At 31.7% G+C, this 20,983-nt stretch overlaps 1 protein-coding gene across 1 annotated transcript; it reads left to right on the top strand.

The window, feature by feature from the left end:
* The first annotated feature begins 13,272 nt into the window (after window positions 1–13,272).
* LOC137922898 (cuticle protein 1-like) lies at window positions 13,273–16,164 on the top strand. Its single transcript, XM_068766006.1, has 3 exons — window positions 13,273–13,353; window positions 15,166–15,347; window positions 15,825–16,164. The coding sequence occupies exons 1-3, from the start codon at window positions 13,339–13,341 to the stop codon at window positions 15,901–15,903; spliced, it is 276 nt and encodes a 91-aa protein (XP_068622107.1). The 5' UTR covers window positions 13,273–13,338; the 3' UTR covers window positions 15,904–16,164.
* Window positions 16,165–20,983: the final 4,819 nt, after the last annotated feature.

The following is a 20,983-nucleotide window of genomic DNA, read 5'->3' as shown; positions in this document are numbered from 1 at the left end:
ATATTGCACACCGACCTTTGGAAAGAGACAATCGTTATCTCTGTCGCACGAAATACAACGACTGACAAAACATCACAAAGGAAGTGGGACACAGACAGTGCTCTACGAAGCCGAAATTAGCCGATTGTCTCCTTCCAAAGGTCGATGTGCAATATTTATCGCCGGGTACTGTACTGCTTCATATAGAGGTCTGGCACTTCCTGTCGGTCTTTTTGGAAGTCTATGGGGTAGCCTACTTCCAGCAGCGGACGTTCTTCTGCTGAAATGACGATGGTGATAATGATGACCTGTCATTACGTTTAATGATCGTAATCTTAATTATCATAAGATGATTGACATTATGTAACTAAATCTTAGTGATTTTACACTAATACCATATAGTACGTAAAATCTTTGGGTTGCAAAATGATATTTGACTGGTTAGATATATAAATATCGATTACAACCGCAAACAGTTGATGTGAACCAATAACTGACAATAATGAAACATGACCCCAAAACGAAGGGATTGTGCAAAGATATTCATATGACCTAAAGGCCTTAACCTGATCTAGCCAGGGAATTATCGGCATGTAACGATGTGTTTTAATAATTGTTTAAAAGAAAAATATAATTTTCAATTGAATTAAGTATTTTTAAAATTGAATTTAAAATTCTTGCTAATATTTATCACTTACAAATACGATCTCTGACTCACAAATATTGTTAGGAAAACGACATACTCCAACAAAAAAATATCGTCTGTTAACCGGCATATGTTGGTAATATTCATATTTGTAATTTCTTGATACCTAAAACGCAATAATACTTTTCAAAAAATATAATAAAATTAGCCCACATCGGCCCGCGTCGGCAATTAGGATGCCTTTTTTTCTTTCTTAAGATGAAAGGTTTTATCTTGATATTGAATATAATCTAAAGGTTATAAGTAAAACAGCTTACACTTCAACATATACCAATAAAGCACTGTGTTAATAGTATCAGATTAATATTTTTTAAAAACGTTATAGAACCAAGATCAGTTCATTAAATGCTATTTAACGACTTGAAAACTTAAAACTCTTAAATAAATACGCTACAACTTGGCAAACTATGGATTTCTGTACACATGTAACTATCATCATTATTATTTTTTCAACCGTATCACGTTTACTGCTGGTCCATAATCCTCTCTCATAGATTTTTCATAGGACCTGTTATAACCATTCTGCAACCAACGTCTTCCAAAAGTCTTAGCGTGGATGGCAAGTGTAAACGCGATCTGCAAACACCCAAATTAACTGCAACATTCTTGGATTTAAATGTGAAACAACATGAACTACTCGCCATTTAATTTATTACAATTAATTCATGTATGCACACCTATTTATTATAATTACTCGCAATATCAAGTATAACAATGTACACACAGTAAGGTCGATTAGCAGAGTTTGTTATCAAGTTGGAATAAACTAATTAATAGGTATTTAATGTGATGTTTAAACTTTTTTCTATTTGTACATGGTATGGAGATAAGTTAAACTTTTTTCGTCGTCTTTGTTGTCATTTCTGCCCACAAACAACTGTAAGGCATAGTAAGTACTATTCCAGAGATAACGATCGGGGTTTAGACCTTTATCGCCACGCTTGGCAGGCGGGATTGCGATTGCAGTGTGGTATTATGGTATGCAGAGAACGCTGCTGCCAATCCTCTGGAAGCTTGTTGGTGAGCAGGAACAATCTTTTACAATTAAAGCATGCAGTGTAAATTACACAAGATTGCATATACTCGGGATTCGATACCTCTGCTCTAAGGCTTTCAAGCCTTTTTACAGTAACTAAATAACGAGGACTCTAGAGCTCTTAGATAGCTATAGATGCTTCTCGGGACTTGACTGTCAATAGAAACACGATACATGTTATAATTTAAGAAGGATGAATATAAATAAATTTCACTTTTTTAATAAATTTATTGAAAATTGGACTAAAATAAATTTTTGATAAACATAAATTGACATAGATAAACTTACAGTTTTCTGATAATCTTAACAAAGTCGTCCTTGTAAGGGGGCATACGATACTGCGCTTACAGATCCATGGTCTCCACTATAGAATCTTAATAGACCACCGGACATCAGCTCTGCGCATTATGTGGTCTGCCCATTGCCACTTTAACTTGCTAATCCGCTGGGTTATATCAGTTATTTACATTCGTCTACAGATCTCCTCAACCCATATTCTATCCCGTTAACAAATTTCGAGTATAGCCCTCCCCATGGCCCTCTCTTTGAGTGATTGTCACCAGACAAGCTTTATTGCCAAAAGAAAACCAGAGTTAGAGCGCCATAGCTAGTATAAATACTGGAGTTATGCCAAGTACCATATTTTTCGTTATTTACTATCATATGTGCTATACTGGTGCTACATAGACGTAATACTAGTTCCGAAAGTTATTTCTACAAAAATAATAAAAACATGCGTGTTAAATTCATGATCATTATAAATATAGCTTTGTTATTTGATTATGATTAATATTATGCGCCCAGGTAAACATGTATACATGTATTAATTATTCAGAGGCCATAATAAACTATTAATATATTAAACATAAATTCCACTACTGTATGACCGATATAATGACAGTTGATTGTGTAAAGATCAGTATATTGAGTTCTCATATGTCAACTGCAACAAAAAGTGAACAAAAAACCTGTTTATTTAATATTATTTAGTTCATAGTAAATATATTCGATATTAATACAAAGTATTTTTTATCATAATGGATCAAGAAGAATATATAAATGTTACTGATATGTCCAAGGATTATATATAATAGTGTAATATAAGTATATCCGCTAATACCGTATTTACTACAATTATTTTGAAACATGGTGCGTTATCACAGTAAATTCAGATGTGTTTCATTAAATCGAAAACTAAAATTACTTAAGTACCTCGGTCAATCGTCGAGCCAAAATCGGTTGGGCGGTGTTCGAAAAACTACGAAACACATCATCTAAAATTCCACTATACTTTAAGACAGGAGTCTACGACTAATGTCTGTTATCAGTGATGACTTACGGCTTTAAAAGGTGTTCTCGTACTTCTAAAAACACGTTTATAGGCGTTGGAACTAAGTACGCAATGATATTAATGAAATTCAAAATATACATGCAAAGTATGTAAAGCATACCAGCTAAGTAAGCTATGATAATTCGTTGCTTCATTATGTGTAGCTCATAAAAATGTATAAGAATAAAATTACTTATTAAACATGTCATTGTTTGTTTTTGTAATATTCGATACAATAAGTATGTGTTTCCAAATTTGTTCCTTAAACATGTAGATATTAATAACACGTTGTCTCAACGGGACAGACAGTCACACAGTTACAAAAATAATTAATTACGAAACTCAACAGTCACGAAATTCTGATGTTAATTAGCCAGACCGATAATTCGATTTACCACTGGCTTATTTTTATATATTAATTACTCAGATATGTTAAAGACAGACAGTCTATATAAAGGCAATGGAGTCGATAGCAGCCAATAAGACGTAATTAATGAAATAGTGATTGAAAAAAATTACGAAAGAATCGACAATTGTATTCGTGGTAGACTTCCGCCTTGTCAAAAGTTAAACGCAGCGCAAGACTTACACCCAAAAGATATACAGAGGACCTTGGTTATAAGAAGTCTCTGTGTGCAGGCCGTTTCCAGCCGGTCCTATTGGATATTTCTGTGAAAAACCTAGCAGTGGTCTTCTTACGGCTGAAATGACGATGATAATCTGTCTTATATCATTGCCTAGCCCTATTCTTTTTAATACCAATAAAAAGTGAATAACAAAATTATCTTATTCATATACACTAACTCTTTACAGTTTTAAATACCATAACAATAACTACTTTCATCAAGTATGAAAGTGAAATCATAATTGGGAGCTAAACACACTTGACGCCCTAGAGAACTATCAATACATTGTCATTTAAATACATTAACTATGCAGTTAATATTCTAAGAACAAACTCGTATACAAAAGATAAACTTCAATTACTATATATAATTTAATAATAACGTAATGTCTCAAACGTGTAAATTCCGTTATTTACGATGTTAATCGAACGATTTTAAAATAGATATATGTGATTATGTATATGTTAATAATTTCTAATGTTTTCCTGTATAATAAGTGTCAATGCCGTTACAGTTAAACACTTATCAAGTACTCATTTAATTGAGAGCAAAAAAGAGGCCACGTTATGTGTGAGCGTCCGCTCAATTAGAGCAAGTGTATTTAGAAAAATATCTTAAAACGTTTCCGCATGAGGTCAAAATGGAAGAATGTAATACTTTCAAGTGACGGATAGCCCATTTATCAGCAAAAGATTTAAAGTTTTTGACATCTGGTTCAAATTAACATTCCGAAATATTTACATTTATATTAAAAGGATGGGAAATTAATGTCGCTTTCTTAAGTTAAATTCACACGACTACATTTTTAACAAGTTATTATTTATAATAAACAATATACACCTTCGTTTTCAACAACCTTTTACATCTAATATTAAAATTTTCAATGCCAGAACGGTAAAAATCAATCGGTTTTTCTGGTAAAAATGTCGACAGAAATTACATTATTTTTCTAGACCAATAACTTCTTATAGTATAAAATCTGCAGAGACAAATAGTAAACAATAATAACTTTCAATCTATAGTAATTCGAATTTTGAAAACGCATTTAACTACTAATTATCATTATATTGTTTATCAGTAAAAGATATACGCCCTTTTAAGGGTCTTACATTTATAACCAATAACCTTATATTCATACATCAATCTTTAAAGCGGACTGGCTTTCGAACAATGGCACGGACAACTTTTGATACCGAATAATTGATTACTTAGCAATATTGCGTTATTAATTTTAAGGGACGACAATTAACTACGTTGCTAGTACTTCGTTGACAAGCGGTCTTAAAATGTACATTTTTAAAAAAGTCATTAAGAAAGCATTTTTTTTTTCATTTCAATGACAGATAGTTTTCTTCTTATTTAAATTGTGAAAATTTAAGAAAACGTCAAGCTTTGCATTTAGTCAAGAAGTTCCCAAACTTATTTTCACTATGTCACCTTTTAGACTTTTCCATTTACCTGCAAAGCGTCCTCTGTGGCTAAAAATACTCATCAGTTTAAAGTTCTAGTGTTATAATAAGCTATCAAAAATACACAAGTAAATTTATAATATTAATCTAAAAACATAAACATTTTAACAATTTATGTACATGAAATTGAATAGCGTATTATGAGCAGTGATAGTCCAGTGTTAGAGGACTGAGATTTGAGATCATAGGTCGCAGGATCGATTTCTTTTTATTAGTGCTATGAATGAAAAATTATATTTATTTTACTTAATACCCTCGTCCAGATCAGACATCCACTGCAAGTCATTGGCTTCCCCCAAAGATATCTGTGGGGTTATACGCTATAATCTCTACGCTTGGTAAGCGTGTTTGCGATCGCAGTTTTATATTATGGTACGCAGAGTATGCTGCTGTCCAACCCATGGAAAGTTCTTTTGAACAATTCAATAACAATTAATGCACAAAGTGCTTATTATATAAAATTATACTCTGTGAATTGTACCCGCGACCTACGATCGCTAATTTCAGTCCTCTACCTCTGGGCTACCACTGCTCAATTGCTTATATATATATATATCTTTATTATAAGAGAACAAAAGAAACGATAAATATAAATCGTCCAACAGTAATTAATTAAAATGGAAATCTGTTGCTGGTTACAGGATTTCCTTTTTTTAAGCACTGGCTACACTCTTATGTTGTGTTTATTAAAAATAGCATTATATCAATCTGATAAAATTAACTTCGCTCTTAAACGTAAAATAAATAAAAAAAAAATATTTGTTTTATTGGACATTTGGGAATATCAAGATAGTCCTGCGAAATCTACTGGCACCAATACGAGGAAGTACAAACTCAAGGACATATAATCCCATTTGATTTATTAAAGTCAATTTATTGTAAGTGACATTTCTTAAAACATCGGATCGATGACATTTTAAAATGAATAATTCATTAGTAACAGAACAAAAATTTTAAATCAGGTTCTGTTACATTACTAAGGTTCCGAGGTGACACATTCTTAAGTTTTATTTTTAACGAGACGTCGTCTACGAAGAAAGTTAATATCGACCGACAATATTAACCGTACAGGTTTAAATATAAAGCCACATCAAGTTGAAGGCTCTTTATTTTACATGTACGTTAAAATAAAAACATTATTATAATAAAGTTAATAACAATTGCGGTCTTATCACTCCAGGCACTATTTTACAGACAACTTTAGTATAGATTTAGAACAAAGAAAATTTACCGATAATTGACGTGTTATAGATTGTAGAAGATAAATTACGATATTATAAACATTAGGGGGACAGAAAGTAATGTCGTTTTCCCAAGTTAAAATTACAGGATTACCTTTTTAAAAAGTTTTTATTTCTTAACAACAGTATATTCATCTTCGTTATCAACAACCTTTTGCCATCTAGTATACAACGTCTTCCAAGTATGTAATGAGCTACCAAATGCTTTCAGTTTCCCCTAATATATTATAAAACCCAAAAAGCAAATACATAGCACATAGTAACAAAATATTATAAATAACTAATAAATAAAATAAAGAACCAGAAAAATATTATACAAATCAAAAATTGACTCAAACCAGTTCGAAAACAATATGTTCCCGAGAAAAAAAAAACTTTACGAGAAATAAAAGTATTTCCTAATAATTTTCATATAGATTTCGATAAGGCATTCTAAAACAGAACAGGCGTAAGAAAAGCCATTTTGATGTATGATATGGAATTCATCGGCTTTAAAAATTTCATATTGCCTTTCGGAATAGAAATATATTTTCTTTTTTTCTCTCGCATTTGATGTTCTGTTGGCACTTCGCTGATCGTGTGGAAAATCGGTAACGACATTTGTAACTGGCAGGTTGCGCGACACGCTGTGTTGAAACTTAACACTAGGTAATCACACACACTTATTCTATATCTTAACATTCAAACGATTCATAAAACGTCATAAACGACAACGGTTTTAATGTTGTGTACCATAAAAGTACACTGCATCAAGCCAAACTTGATGTCGTGTAAGCTGACCATGACGTACGGGTCACACGGTACATACATAGCTTTGTACTTTACTATTTTAATGTTATTATTTTGTACATTAAAATTTATATTACTAATGAAGCATATAAAAATAAAAATTCCTAATAAATTTTGTGCTGTGTTAATATTGCGTTTTAAAGAATGTTTATATTTCATATTTAAGAAACAAAAAATACATCTACGAAAATATACATATATATATATAAATATATCAAAGCGAAATTATTCGAAAAAAAATTAAGATATCGTTAGATGTACTTCAATGATAGATAACAATTAATCAACAGAATTTCTTAAATATCGTTTTCAGACCTCTGCATCGTCTTTTCAACATAGTGTGTCATTACACTATTGATTTGAGTTTGGTTATGCCAGCAATTGCATACTTGAGTTGTTGCTCAATACTCGAATAGTTAAGGGTTCGTTCGTTGAAGCCCACTCGTCGCGAGCAGCAACAAGATCTAGCCGTCCGATTTGGTTCATCCAAGACTAAAGAAAGATAAGATCACCTCAGTCTTTTATCTTAGCTCTTGTTATTTTGTATCTTTCAAACACATCTATACATTAGTCGTGTAATAATTATATATTCTATTACTAAAAACATTAACAAAAAAAAGTATAGCGATGTCTCTATAACAAAAAAAAATATTAACCCTAATTATAGAAGTTCAATAACGTCGTGTTCGCTCTATTATTTCTTAATAAAGCTTGTATAAATTAATACTTATAAATAAGAATGCAACAAAATTATTAATTACAATAACTCGTTACGAAAATTCATAACACCCTATCCTCTGTTCCATTTTTGTTTATTAACCGTCGTAATTTACTTTATGTTATTAATAATGTTTTTTTTTTTAATTTAATTACTAATGTAAGTATTCTATTGTATTAATTATCAGTTATCATGAAAATCATATTTAAAAAAATTACAATTCAATCCGTTGGGATTCTCCTCATTTTCAATTAAGGAACAGTGAAATTATTTTTATTTTTATTCTTTATTGATTAAATAAATCGATTGATATTATTGTATAATTTATGTAATATAAATGCGTTATAGATTTTTGTAATAAAAAATCTGGTTCTTTACAAGAGTTGTCCGGTCGATAACTGTCAAACCTATGTTAAACTAAAAGCAATGCAAATTTAAATATCGCAGAATTTAAATAAAAAATGAACAATAAAAACATCAATGCCGTCACATTGGAATATACCCAATACCCAAACTGACAATCGTACTGTCAATACATATAGTATCTTTATTGCTATGATGAAGTAATTCATGTCAATTGGCATTCCATTACATAGTTAATACACGTTATAATCCACAAAGCTACATGTAACGTATAATCGACATAAACTGAATAATTAATGAAGCCGTCAGAGTAATTGGTTGTCAACTGATTGACTTATTTGCTGTTCAAAAAAAAACTAATTCCATAAATTACCATTTAGTTACGTTAAGGCATTGTTTTTATAATTCATAATTTGACCTATCGTATAAATATATCCTTGAACGGATCCTTACGGCCAACGAAGCAGGTTTAAGGATACAGACCACCAATCATTCCTGTCGTATTTCGTACATCAATAATCTTTTAGTAACTGCAGATAAATACATTGAAAAAACACTGAACATGTAATTCTGTAATCAATTTTCAATAACCGTAAAAAGACTTAACGTTAATACGACGCACTTTTAAAAATAAGAGAAATTAAATTCTATAGTCATAACTTAATATTCGCATTATAGTTTATAGACTTTTCCAAATAACTTGTAAATCAAAATTGACTGTTACTAACTATACTTCAGAATACTTTAACTACATTCTAGTATAAATTATTATTTAAGCTACAAAACATAAAAAATGTTTAGCAAATATAAAAAACAGCTTACAATTTTTGCTCTGTGAAAAACATATTTTTATCTTTAATTGGGCGGTGTGATAAATTCACAAATTCAGGTCATACACCTATATGAAATATGGCTATGTATAAGTATATATGATGATCAGATTGGATTGGATTGGATTGGACTCAAAATCATGAGCTTATCATAATAAATTAATATACCATTAATATTGCATTTTGTACGGAAAATATATTGTAATAATATAAGCCTTCACTTATTCCTATGTCCCCAAGATGGGGCAGAGGTCGTCCACAGTACGTCGCCATTCCGTGCAGTCTTGATAATAATATAAGTAACTTTCTAAAATTACTCACATTTCATACCCCTACGTATCTTAAATAGATTTTTCATGTGAATTTTTTTTTATTATATCCATGTATAAAATTATAATTTTGAAATCGTACCATAATGCAATGAAATAAATAATATGATTAGGATTTCGTGAATCGTATTACATATTACTAGTGATTTCAGTGGAAAATAGATTTCATTGATTTTTTAAGGTGTCGCAATAACATTAAAGTTATTATATATGTGTTTCTTCTACAATAATAAAAATTTTAAGTTTATGTATTTTTTATTGTAAATACTATTAGAAAATCTTTTTTTTACTATAAAGAAATAGGGGACGTTATTCTCATCTGATAATAAAAGAAAAGTCAGCCGCATAAGGTCTGACAAAATTTCTATCTTTCATGCTCTGAAATTAAAAATTCTATGAGTGAAATAAAGGTTTTAATCTTTTTTTTATGATCTTTCCGTTGAGGACGAATGATTCTAGACCGTCGAGGCGATCTGTGAGAAAGGCCTATGCACTCCTTTGAACGTCTATCGACTGATATAATTATGATATCTTTTAATTTTTACATTAATTGGAACAAAGGTAGCAGATGATAATTATATACTTTTAACTATTGCTTGGTTCATTTTCGGCTTATGTTATTAATTGTAATGTAAATGTAAATGTTTTTGAATAACAAAAGCTTATGATTATATTACTAAAATTATAGCAATGTGCTAATAGATACATTTAACTGTTAAAATTAAGCATAACTCTCGAGAAACGAAAAATACCAGCAGTGGAATCTTCCGATAGATATAAGAATAAATCGTCGTCATCAACGTTTCATATCATAGACGGCCACTGCGTGGCATAGGCCTTTTCAGAATATTTCTATGTGGGTTATACTATAATAGTCAATATTAGCGGGCGGGTCGACGATCGCAGCATGGTGTTATGGTAAGCAGGGGACGCTGCTGCTCATCCTCTAGAAAGTTGTTAGTTTGTGAATTATATAAGGTTGTATCCCGGAAATCGAACCCGTAACCTACGATCGCCAGTCGCAGTTCTCTATCGATGGGCAGAATATATAAATTACATAAATATAACACACCATGTAGGGAAGAATATGTAAATTAGATAAATAAAACACACCATGCATAAGCGTTTTTGTTAACTAGATTTGACTAACTTAAATGGTACATTTCAGAAATCGATTGCCTTGAATTAAGTTTGCGTGTCAATCGATATCAACACAGGCATTAAATAACTTTAGACAATGAAATTTTGGCTTTGTTTTGTTACAAACTAAAATTAAATGTAAAAACATAATCATTAACGATATACTCGGGATTTCTCTACGAGATCTGGAGCGGAGCGTACAGACCGGCAAGCGTAGCGTGGGATGTTTAAAGAACATTTATACTAATTATTTTAATATTTCTATTTTAATACGACTGAAACCTTTTTAGTCTTCAATAATTTACAGTCAGTCTTCTGCAGTCAATCTCTGTTCTACATCTAGTTCACACACTGTTATACCAAATTTAGTATAAAATTATAATGTTAGCTGTATTTCGGGCATTCCATAGTAAAATGTCATCCGTTATCTAAAAAAAAGAATTCTGTAATATTGATATCGAGCCAAAAATATATTATTTTTATTAGATCAATAATCGAAAATTGTAACCATAATCAGATTTTTTTACCTCATTTAAATTATTAATATACAAAAACAAATATATATATAATATAAACAATATATGAATATAAATAAATATTATATATATTTAAAAGTAAATAATTTGTATACAAAAAGGTTTATTAAAAAAATCACTAGAGGAAAAAGATAAGAAGGGAATGCAAAAAAAAGAGATCTATTCGTCATTATCAGTAAAAAGCTTGACGGAATATTGAACTTTCAAATATTTGAACTTTCATATATTGATTTATTTAATCATTTATGAAATATAAATGCAATTTTTAAGTTAAATATGTTATTTTAAAGTTAATTATAGTTATAAGCTGAACTAAAATAAAATAGCTTGACTAAAGCTGCTTACATTATTTGAAATTAGAAGCACTCTTCTTCTTTCAGCCTATAGACGCTCACTGCAAGACATAGGCATCTCTCAAAGATCTCTACGATGACCGGCCTTGCACTGCCCGTATACAGTGACCTCCTGCCATCTTGACTATGTCGTCAGTCTACCTCTAGGCCTACCAAAGTTGCCTTGTGGTCGACTATCAAGAACCTTTCGGCCCCAATTGCCATCGCTCGCACGAGTGACGTGATGCATCCACTGGCACTTCAGACGAGCAATTTTCGAGTTACGTCGATGACCTAGGTCCTCCTGCGGATCTTCTGGTTTCTGATTCAATCTCGCAGCGAAGCACTCTCACTTAGATTAATGTTTTGGTGGATACGCACACGTAACCAGGGACTAATCAAAATGTAGCTTTATACTCTTATCGTGTTTATTTCCCTAATATATGAGTAAGTTTAGAGCTTGCTTTATTATGCTGAATTGCAATATAGATAACAATATAATCCATTTTCTCCTTGTCACGCCTTTGCTTGAGAAAGACTAAAAATTTCAACGATCTTTAAAAAAATCAGTTGTGTGAATTGAAAATCTGCGTTTTTCTCATTGTCAAATATGTTAAAATATACATTTAACCGGTCAACTCTATGAAAAACATAGATTTTTATTTATATCGCCTGTTCCAGTGTAGTAAATACGTCAAGATTATTTATTTACGCACAAGAAACAAACTGACAGTCGCAGAGTATTACAATGAACACTGCGTTATTAATATTTTTTTATTTATTAAGTTTCAAATTGAATATACATAGCTAAGACAGGAGTATGTTTTTCTTGACAGCAGTAAAATAGGTACATACTACTACATGTATACGTAGTATAGTGTATAGTATACCATGAAATACTTTAATATTTACATGCGATAACTCTATTTTGGTGTTATTCACAAGACATGTATATACATATTATATATATTATTTTTCTATATGTACTTTCTATGTCTTCTATATGTATGTCAATACGAGAAATTCTTTTATAACATTATAAATTACGCGACTTATACGAATCTACGCATTGTTTTAAAATAAATACAACATCCTGTGCAAAAATATATTGCTGCTCACCCCTTTAAGCAAAAAATTGTATATCTAGGTATCTTAGTAATTACTATGTTATTGATGCATGTCATTTTATTTTTTAATTTCTTACATTCACAAATTGATCGATTCTTACCATCCCGCTTTCTGTCCATGTTGCTGTTATCTCGAACTGCCTGTTTATTCAAAGTCCTATCACTAATTTTAAGCATGACATAACAAGAAAATTCCTAAGCTAATGCTAAAATGTTTGAAAATGTAAACACCTGCTTGAATAGATTTTGCGGTTTATCACTGTTTGGTAAACACCTTGTACCTTCGGGTAAATAAATTTTTAAATGTACAACAATTATGATTTTCAAAAATGCGAGACGTCATTCTTAATATTTTTAACTATTAGATCCTCAACAACAAATGTCTTTAGCAGCTTTTTCATAACGTTTATTCAAAACAAAAATAAAATAAAAACAACAACGCTCTGTTTAAAAACGTATCTAGTTCAACTAGATCAAACGCGTTTTTCTCTATGACCATTTAATGCCATAGCATACGAAGTGCACCTTAAATCTATTATACAAAATCGACATGTACTATTTTTGAATCCAAAATTAAGTAATTTAAGTCTTTACCCTCAAACAATTGGGTTCAAATTTGAGTGACAAGTACGAAATATCCTGCTAACCCTGTAGAATCTGCACGCGTATGTCAAACGAGCGGTTGTGGACGTCAAAAAATTCACTCCTGCGCTGCATATAAAATGCCGCACGGCTGTTCACAATGCATCAGTCTCACTGTTAAGTCGAGAGGATACATACATACAACATGTACGCTAAACTGGTGAGTATTAATATTACTCATTAATATTACCATAAAAAATGTTTAAAATCAACACCGCCAAATTATTCTTGTACGGCTACATTGAACGTTATATTTCTTTTCTAGCAAAAATCATTTTAATGCACATTTTACATTAAAAAGTATATTTAATTTATACTATTTATTAAAAATTAATTTCGATTTTTTAAATAAAACATTCAAGATGTAAAAAGTGGAAAAAATATTTAATTTATATTTTTAATGTAATAAGATAGCATTAAATTTTTAGTGTTTTTTTTAATTTAATTTTTAATTTATTATTTGTGTTAACTGAAAAAAAATTATTCTACGCTTACAAAAAATCTATTAATATACCGTGCAATACTAGTGTCTTAACACGTAATATGTTTATCGTAGTTGGTGACATATATGAAATAAATAAATGTATGTTATTTATTGCTTAAATGTAATTAAGATGTATCAGATCACATTAAATATTCATACCACACGCGACTGCTTGGAACAAACCTACGCAACCTTGCACCCACTTTGGAGCAAGAGCTATGTTTAAGTGCCCACGAGGAAATTTCAAAGGCCTGTCAAGTACATTGTTAAATTCCTAAAATACTGACACTCCTTTAAATCTTAAAGCATATTCTGATTTTTAAATTAATTCATATACTTCTAAGTAGGTTTATTTAATTAACCATAAAAAATCATTCGTAAACTATTGATTTAGCGTCAAATTGATTCATTGTAATATTAAAAAAAATCCGTGATTTCTTTAAAGGAAGATTCTAGATTTTTCTTCCTATCAAAATGAATCGATTCAATTGAGATTCTATATGATTAACACTTCATTTTCTTATGAGAAAAGATATGTTATATAGAACAAAAGAATAAGTGTGAAAAGTAAAATAGATATTTCACAATGATAGATTATAATCAATCGAGGAAAATTTATAAAACAGCTGACGTATAACAATTGTAAAAATGTTCCCACAGCTAACAAAGATATCAATGTATATCGTTAGTTGTCAATCAAACTCTACAAACCATTATTTAGATTTTGTAAGCGCTCTACATTCCATCCTTTAACCAATAACCAATCCAAGTGTCAAATTACACGATCAAACGAAATGGTGCATAACAGTTTACGAGTTGCAGTGCTAACAGACGCCTTTTATTTTGTTGCAATAATAGTTTGCTAACCGTCCTAACGAAATATGACTGGATGATAAAAATTGTAATTATCTAGTAAGCTTATTTTTACTAATAAACCACATCTTTTTCCATTCTTTATACAAGGTGATTGGAGAAAGACGTAAAAATTTTATATAGTGAATATATAGCTCATTTGCAATTAGATAACGTATGATACCATAAGCGTTTTCAAAATTCTAATTACGACATATTGAAATTAATTATTATTTACTTTCTATCTCTTCAGACAGTTCTCTCAATTGGCGAATTCTTATAAAAAATTAAAGTAACATATTTCAGTGATCACTTTATACGGAATGATTGAAAATGAGCATAAAAACTTTAAACGGGTAAATGTAGCTCATTTTGCAGCAAAAACATTCATCTATTTAACGCTTTTACTTTTTCCAACCACGTTGTAGAGACCAACAGGTACAGGTTCTGCATACTGTAACAGAATCTTTAAATTTCAATTAGGAAAATTACGATAGCAACTACACCAATTATACTGATTCACGAAGATTTTCGCTGTCCATTTGGTTTGAATTAATAATTGATACTTGCATTCATTCAATGCAAAAAATGTAAAATGTAAATACCTTAAAATTATAATTACACCTTCGTCCTAAGTTCCTCCTGTGCGTTGTGGCGGCGGTAGCGCTGGCTCGCGAGTACCCTGCCGGTCTGCATCCAGCGGTTTGCCCCAACTACCCCTACTGTGACACCAACACTTTCGCCCGATTCACCCCCGAGGGAATGCCTATCCCGGAATGGGTATACAACCCTTCCATCTTGCCTGTAGCTCCTGCTGAGTAAGTATATTATATACATAAAACACTGACTTTTATATAATAATAATCTGTAGTTATCAAAATAAATGTTAAAATTTTTTGTACAAGGATTAATTATGAAAGTAAACGCTTTAAAGGAATGAATAAAACTAGTTTCCTGTCAACTGATGTATGGTACATCCTATCCAATCAATTAATTAAAAAATAATAAATAACTTAATAATAGTATAGGAAGAAAAATCGTATTCAAAGTTCAGATTACTACAATTAAAATTAATAATTATTTGTTTTCTGTCCCAGTAAAAATTAATATTCTTGTCGCCTTCTAATAGAAATAATGAATTAAAAAGAAAGACTCATTTAAATATACTATATCTGATTTATATGATAATAAAATCAAATTTCAGTTAATAAGATTTTCTGTCTAGACAGCTTACCGTTTGTTGCGGCAATATTTAGGAATAAAAACAAACAAATTAATATTAATCTATTTCACAGCCCACATGCTAATGCTGCGCCGAAATATCCTGCCAACTTCAATGCTGCAGCGTGCCCCAACTACCCATACTGCTGGTGAACAGTCAACAATCCGTCCCTCTCAACAAGACGACAATCGTTTAAGTCAGAGTTTCAAAATGAATGTTAGCTTTGATATTCTTTAAAAAATATCTGAGCGTTCCATACGTTTTAACAACTTCATTTTCTAGTAAACTCTAGGCAATAACATGTACCCTCACTGCCATAACATTCAAAAATGTGTAAATATTCGGGTTACAATCTAAAAATGCCTTTAGCATTTAATTCTTGTAAAAAACGTGTAAAAATTGTAAATAAAAAATTAAGTATACTTTCGACTTTTTTTCTGAATTTCGTTACCCTAAAAACAGTGTAAATAAAATACAGTATTTTTGAGAAAAAAATTAATCGATGTTCAGTGGTGACCATTACGAATTGATATCTACAATAACAAAGGTTTTTTGTATCACTGTAGTGCTAAGAAATCGTTGATCCTTGAAACTTACAAAAAACAACAAAAAATGCACAAAATAACAGCAAGTTTAAAAATATCATTTCAACTTATGCAATTTATCAATTGTAATTGCGCAGAGCCCAGCGCATTCTATATTTAAAAGAGGGATTGTATTGTAATGTCGTAGATGCTTTTAAGTAACTCAGACTTGATTCCGTACCGGACTGGATTCCCGCGCGGTCGACCGACGACGTGACAGTGACGAACCGAAGTGGCAAATGGATTATTATAAAAATTTACACGCTAATTAATATCTTACAACTTTACACTGTTTAATGACACACGTTTGACATTTATTTATAAGGTTTAAACCTAACAAAGGATACCACCGCCAAAACAAAAACCTGAGTTTTAGAATCAGAAGTTCCCTGAATGACACATAAAAATCAATATTTGTGTTAGAAAATTGTGAAACGGGAGGAAAGACAGCTAAACAGAAGTTAAGACGTCCGCCCATAAGGTGAACAGAACGGTATTCGGCCTTCCGAATATCGTCATATGTCCGCTGTACCGCTGTATGCAGGCTCCTGCCGGTCATGTTGAAAATCTATATGAGAGGCCTATGCAGTTACGTTCCATGGCATAACAACAGCGGACGTCGTATAGCAGAAATGATGATAATAAAACAGAACTTTCATTTTTATTCAAAGACAAGGGTTGTCATATTTATATCAACCACATCTTTATTTATTAACAAACTATAAAATTGATTACGAATGTTTAAAAATTATATTTTTTTATTACGTTACCCAAATTAAGAAATGTCAATAATATTTATAAGTCTATATATATCGCGTTTTGTTAAATTGGTTAACTGTTTAATACGTTAAACATGATTTATTTTTTGTCTAAAATGCTACGTAACGTGTTATAAACCAATTAAGAAATTACGCAGCGTGAACTATTGTATGAAACTTACGTTACGTTGCAATTAGCTGCGCCAGTTGCTGAAATATACGCGTTACATATGAAACTCTCACTTTGACCGATTCTAGAATGAACCATCGCCTTACTAAAAACAAAGTGGACAGGCTGTTTGAAAGTTATTCTATTTTTTGTTGTTTAATCTTTTTATTATTGTACAAGTCTTGATCATAACCAACGCAGTACCAAACAGCTCCAGGCGAGGTATTCCTAAAGCTTGGTGGCCTTCAATACCATAGCGTAAGTGGTAATGGTGTATGTGGAGGTGTATATGTATAATGACGCTCTTGATTTTGTTCTTAATTATGGTCAGCGTAATATTGTTACGGGCAAGAGGCAATGCCACATAGCACAGAGAACATATCCTAATGCCAAGCGCAGCGTGGTACGTCCACACAATGTGGATTGAAAACCTTGTTAAGGTGGTTGGGAGATGCTGGATGCAGTTCGTTTCCTAGCGGTGTTATTAGAAACCCACTGAGGAGCCCTGTCCGTTCGTCCTGTCCATCCTACAGCTGAAATGATGATCGTGATGATAAATATTTTTGTGAATCTGAAATACATTCCACAACCACGTTGTTAGCTGTTTGTCCTCTCTAACTTTTTATAATTAATTTTTGTAATTATTTTATTAAAACAAACTTGATCTAATTTCAAACGACGAATGTTCGATGTAAAAGGATCTGTCGTACCGAAGGTCATTACCAATTACAGTAATGAAATGTAAAGAGCTCATCGAATACGGATTTATCCGGAATCCATGACCGATGTAGGCGGTTATTCATTCTTCCCTTAATTTGCATTTTACACCGATGTAAGTATCTAGTCTAATTATATAAATTAATCTCGTACAGTTTCTGTTACGTTTTAACATTAACACTGTTATAACAAATAATAATCATTGTTATTTTATTGTAAAGGTGTTTTATTAAATATAACCTACGTTTTACAAACTCGAATACAAGACCCCTGAGTTTAGAAAGGACCCCTACCAGAAACGAGGCCTTTGGAGACAAGGTTGTTTAGAGCAGGGTCCCTAAACTCTCACTAACTTCAGCGACTCTGAGGCGGGCAGTGAATCAACGGTCTCATACAATCCTGGTAGCATCACGAATGTTTCAGGGACAAAGTGAACTATGCGTATTCCGAATCGCACAATCCAGAATAGTATAGTACGGGGGATTGTGGGAATAATAAAAAAGTTGCTTTAGAAAATATTTGAGTCACCCTCGCAACGCGTAAACCGCGACCACCGAGGGCGTTTTCTTCTTCATTTTTTCAGCGGATCGACGCCACTTCTTCCAAAGACCGCCACGATGACCAGTCTTGGGCTGCCGGCATCCAATGAGGGAAAACGTCTATGGAACTTCTAGCGAGTAGCAATACCACAGAACCCTTTCCTCTCCCCAAGAGGCAAGGTGTCTTGAATATTATCCCATTAAATAAAAAAACAAAGTTATGGCTTAATCATGAACAGAGAAGTTCCGGTCCTGGTTCTTGGATTGGCCCAAAGCAACCGCTCTGAAGACGCTCTATAAGTCTATCTGAAATGCACGATGAGAGAGTTAATATTTCCAGAATATATGCGCTGAGCAAAAAATAATTAAAAAAAATTTTTATCACGGGAAACAAAGAGATATGTCTGTAGTAGTACATTTAAAATAAAAAAAGTTAACTATCGTTTTATTTATAAATTAGGAATAAGACTAATACATTTTTATTTTAAAGAAGATACATGATATACTTCATATGTAACACTAACTCTTTCCGTTGTATTACGTGTATATGTTAATAGTAGATGTTAATAATAGATGTGGCAGGCTCAAAACATAAACGTTGAAAAAACAGCTAATTAAAATCGTTGTTGTAACAAATAGTGAAATATGATAGATTTACGCAATACATTTTATAACAAAATTGTGTTTTAGTGATTCCTGTATTTAAATTCGAAGAATGCTTTAGTTAATTAATACATTAGACAAACGTCGTCACATAAGTTAATTATAAAAAAGGATAAGAAAGGCGGGAACGGTAAATCAAATAAAAAGGCAGAGCTATGCTTAACTTTAACTATAATTATACGTAAGTATATTGCATGCGAATGTTATGGTTGTGTTAATGATATTATTGTTAAAGTTACTTGTGAAAGATAAAACGATACATGAGCTCTTCCCGAGAAAAACTTGTAACAATTCATGGCAATCCGTCGAATGTTGGAACGTAATCACCTAACTTTTTAACGAAAGAGCAAACCTTGCTGCTAGGGTACAGATAATCGAGATACAGAAACAATAAAACTACTGTAGTACGCAAAAGAGTTCTCATAGTTTGACAACAGGCATTAAAAGATGACTGAGATTTTAACCGGCAGCTATCTGACATAACGAAAAATTATATTTAATGCAAATAACAAAAATTTTTATTTTGCCAACCGAATTATTTAATAATATTAACAAGTTTTTGAGTCTCCTTTTAAGTACAGCAACACTTATTTGACAACCCTGATTTTAATTCAAAAAAATTAATAACGTTTTTTTTTAATAACTATTTTTTTTACTTAATTATTAATTATTGTGATTAAGGTCGATACAAAAAAAATTATGCACCTGCAACAAGGAAACACCATATATAACATAGGCTGAAGTTAATTCTCTTATATCTCGACTTATGCTGAATTCCTGAGAAACATCATTTTTTAATATTTGGACTAATTTGTTTTGAAATTTATGTACTGACACCAAATGTAAAAATCACATTTAACTTCATCATTACTTTAGCCATAGAAGGTTCAATGCTGAACATTGGTATGTATTTACAAAAGGATCGGTAGGAAGCAACCTGCATCCAGCCTCTTCCGACGATCTTTACAAGGTTGTCTTTCCACCTTATGAGCGGATGTCATACGTTGCGATTGCCGATCCGTGTTCTCAACTCCAGGAGTTGAAGGCCACAACGGCCATCAGTTGTGCGCGTTATGTAGCCTACCCATTACTACTTCAACTTGCCAACCGTCTAGGCTATGTCGGTCACCTTCGTTTTTCTACGGATCTCCTCACTTCAGATTCGGTCTCGTAGAGAAATCCCTCTCGCATTACCTTAGTAGAAAATTTGTTTATTAACTTTCAACTTAACATATTTAATGAGTAATCAACGGATATGAGTATTTAACTTAGTTCCGCCGACCGCGGTCTAGACCTGATGTATTATTAATGAAGTCATTTAAACAGTTTTCTTTAGTACTTCTACATATTACCTTTTAAGCTAACATGGTATCAATAAGTCTTCATTAAAAATATATTACAAATTCAGCTAGCTATCTATACCATTAACGGATTCAACCTCTACTGCTGCATATAAATTAAATATTTAAAATAAGTTTATAGTGTTTTTATGCTGCGATCAGTACATTTTTGAGAATGATCTGTTTACGATGGTGATATTCTTTGACAATTAATTTGACACGTCGGAAATATATTTCGATTTCGATTCAGATCTGTACTGCCAACAACTGATGACATTATAGAATGATGTTGGGAGAAAATACCCAGAATTAATGAAAGGAACGCTTGTGGTCTTTCATCACGATAACGTTAGACAACATACGTCTATAGCCATTCAGCGAAAACAAAGAGTTTGGCTGGGAGGGGACAATACATTAGCCATATAATACTGAGCTTGCGCCTGTAGATAAGTGGAAACCTAT

The sequence above is a fragment of the Battus philenor genome, unplaced genomic scaffold (assembly GCF_028537555.1).
Source record: "Battus philenor isolate CCGP_79_NKW_IND1 unplaced genomic scaffold, ilBatPhil1.0.hap1 SCAF_20, whole genome shotgun sequence".
NCBI lineage: Eukaryota > Metazoa > Arthropoda > Insecta > Lepidoptera > Papilionidae > Battus > Battus philenor.
This window is presented reverse-complemented; position numbering and strand designations above follow the sequence as displayed.

Bases quoted from the DNA above. Each gene is read 5' to 3' on its own strand.
- LOC137922898 (XM_068766006.1), top strand. The intron at 15,348-15,824 runs GTAAGTATATTA...TCTATTTCACAG, and splicing joins TTGCCTGTAGCTCCTGCTGA to CCCACATGCTAATGCTGCGC.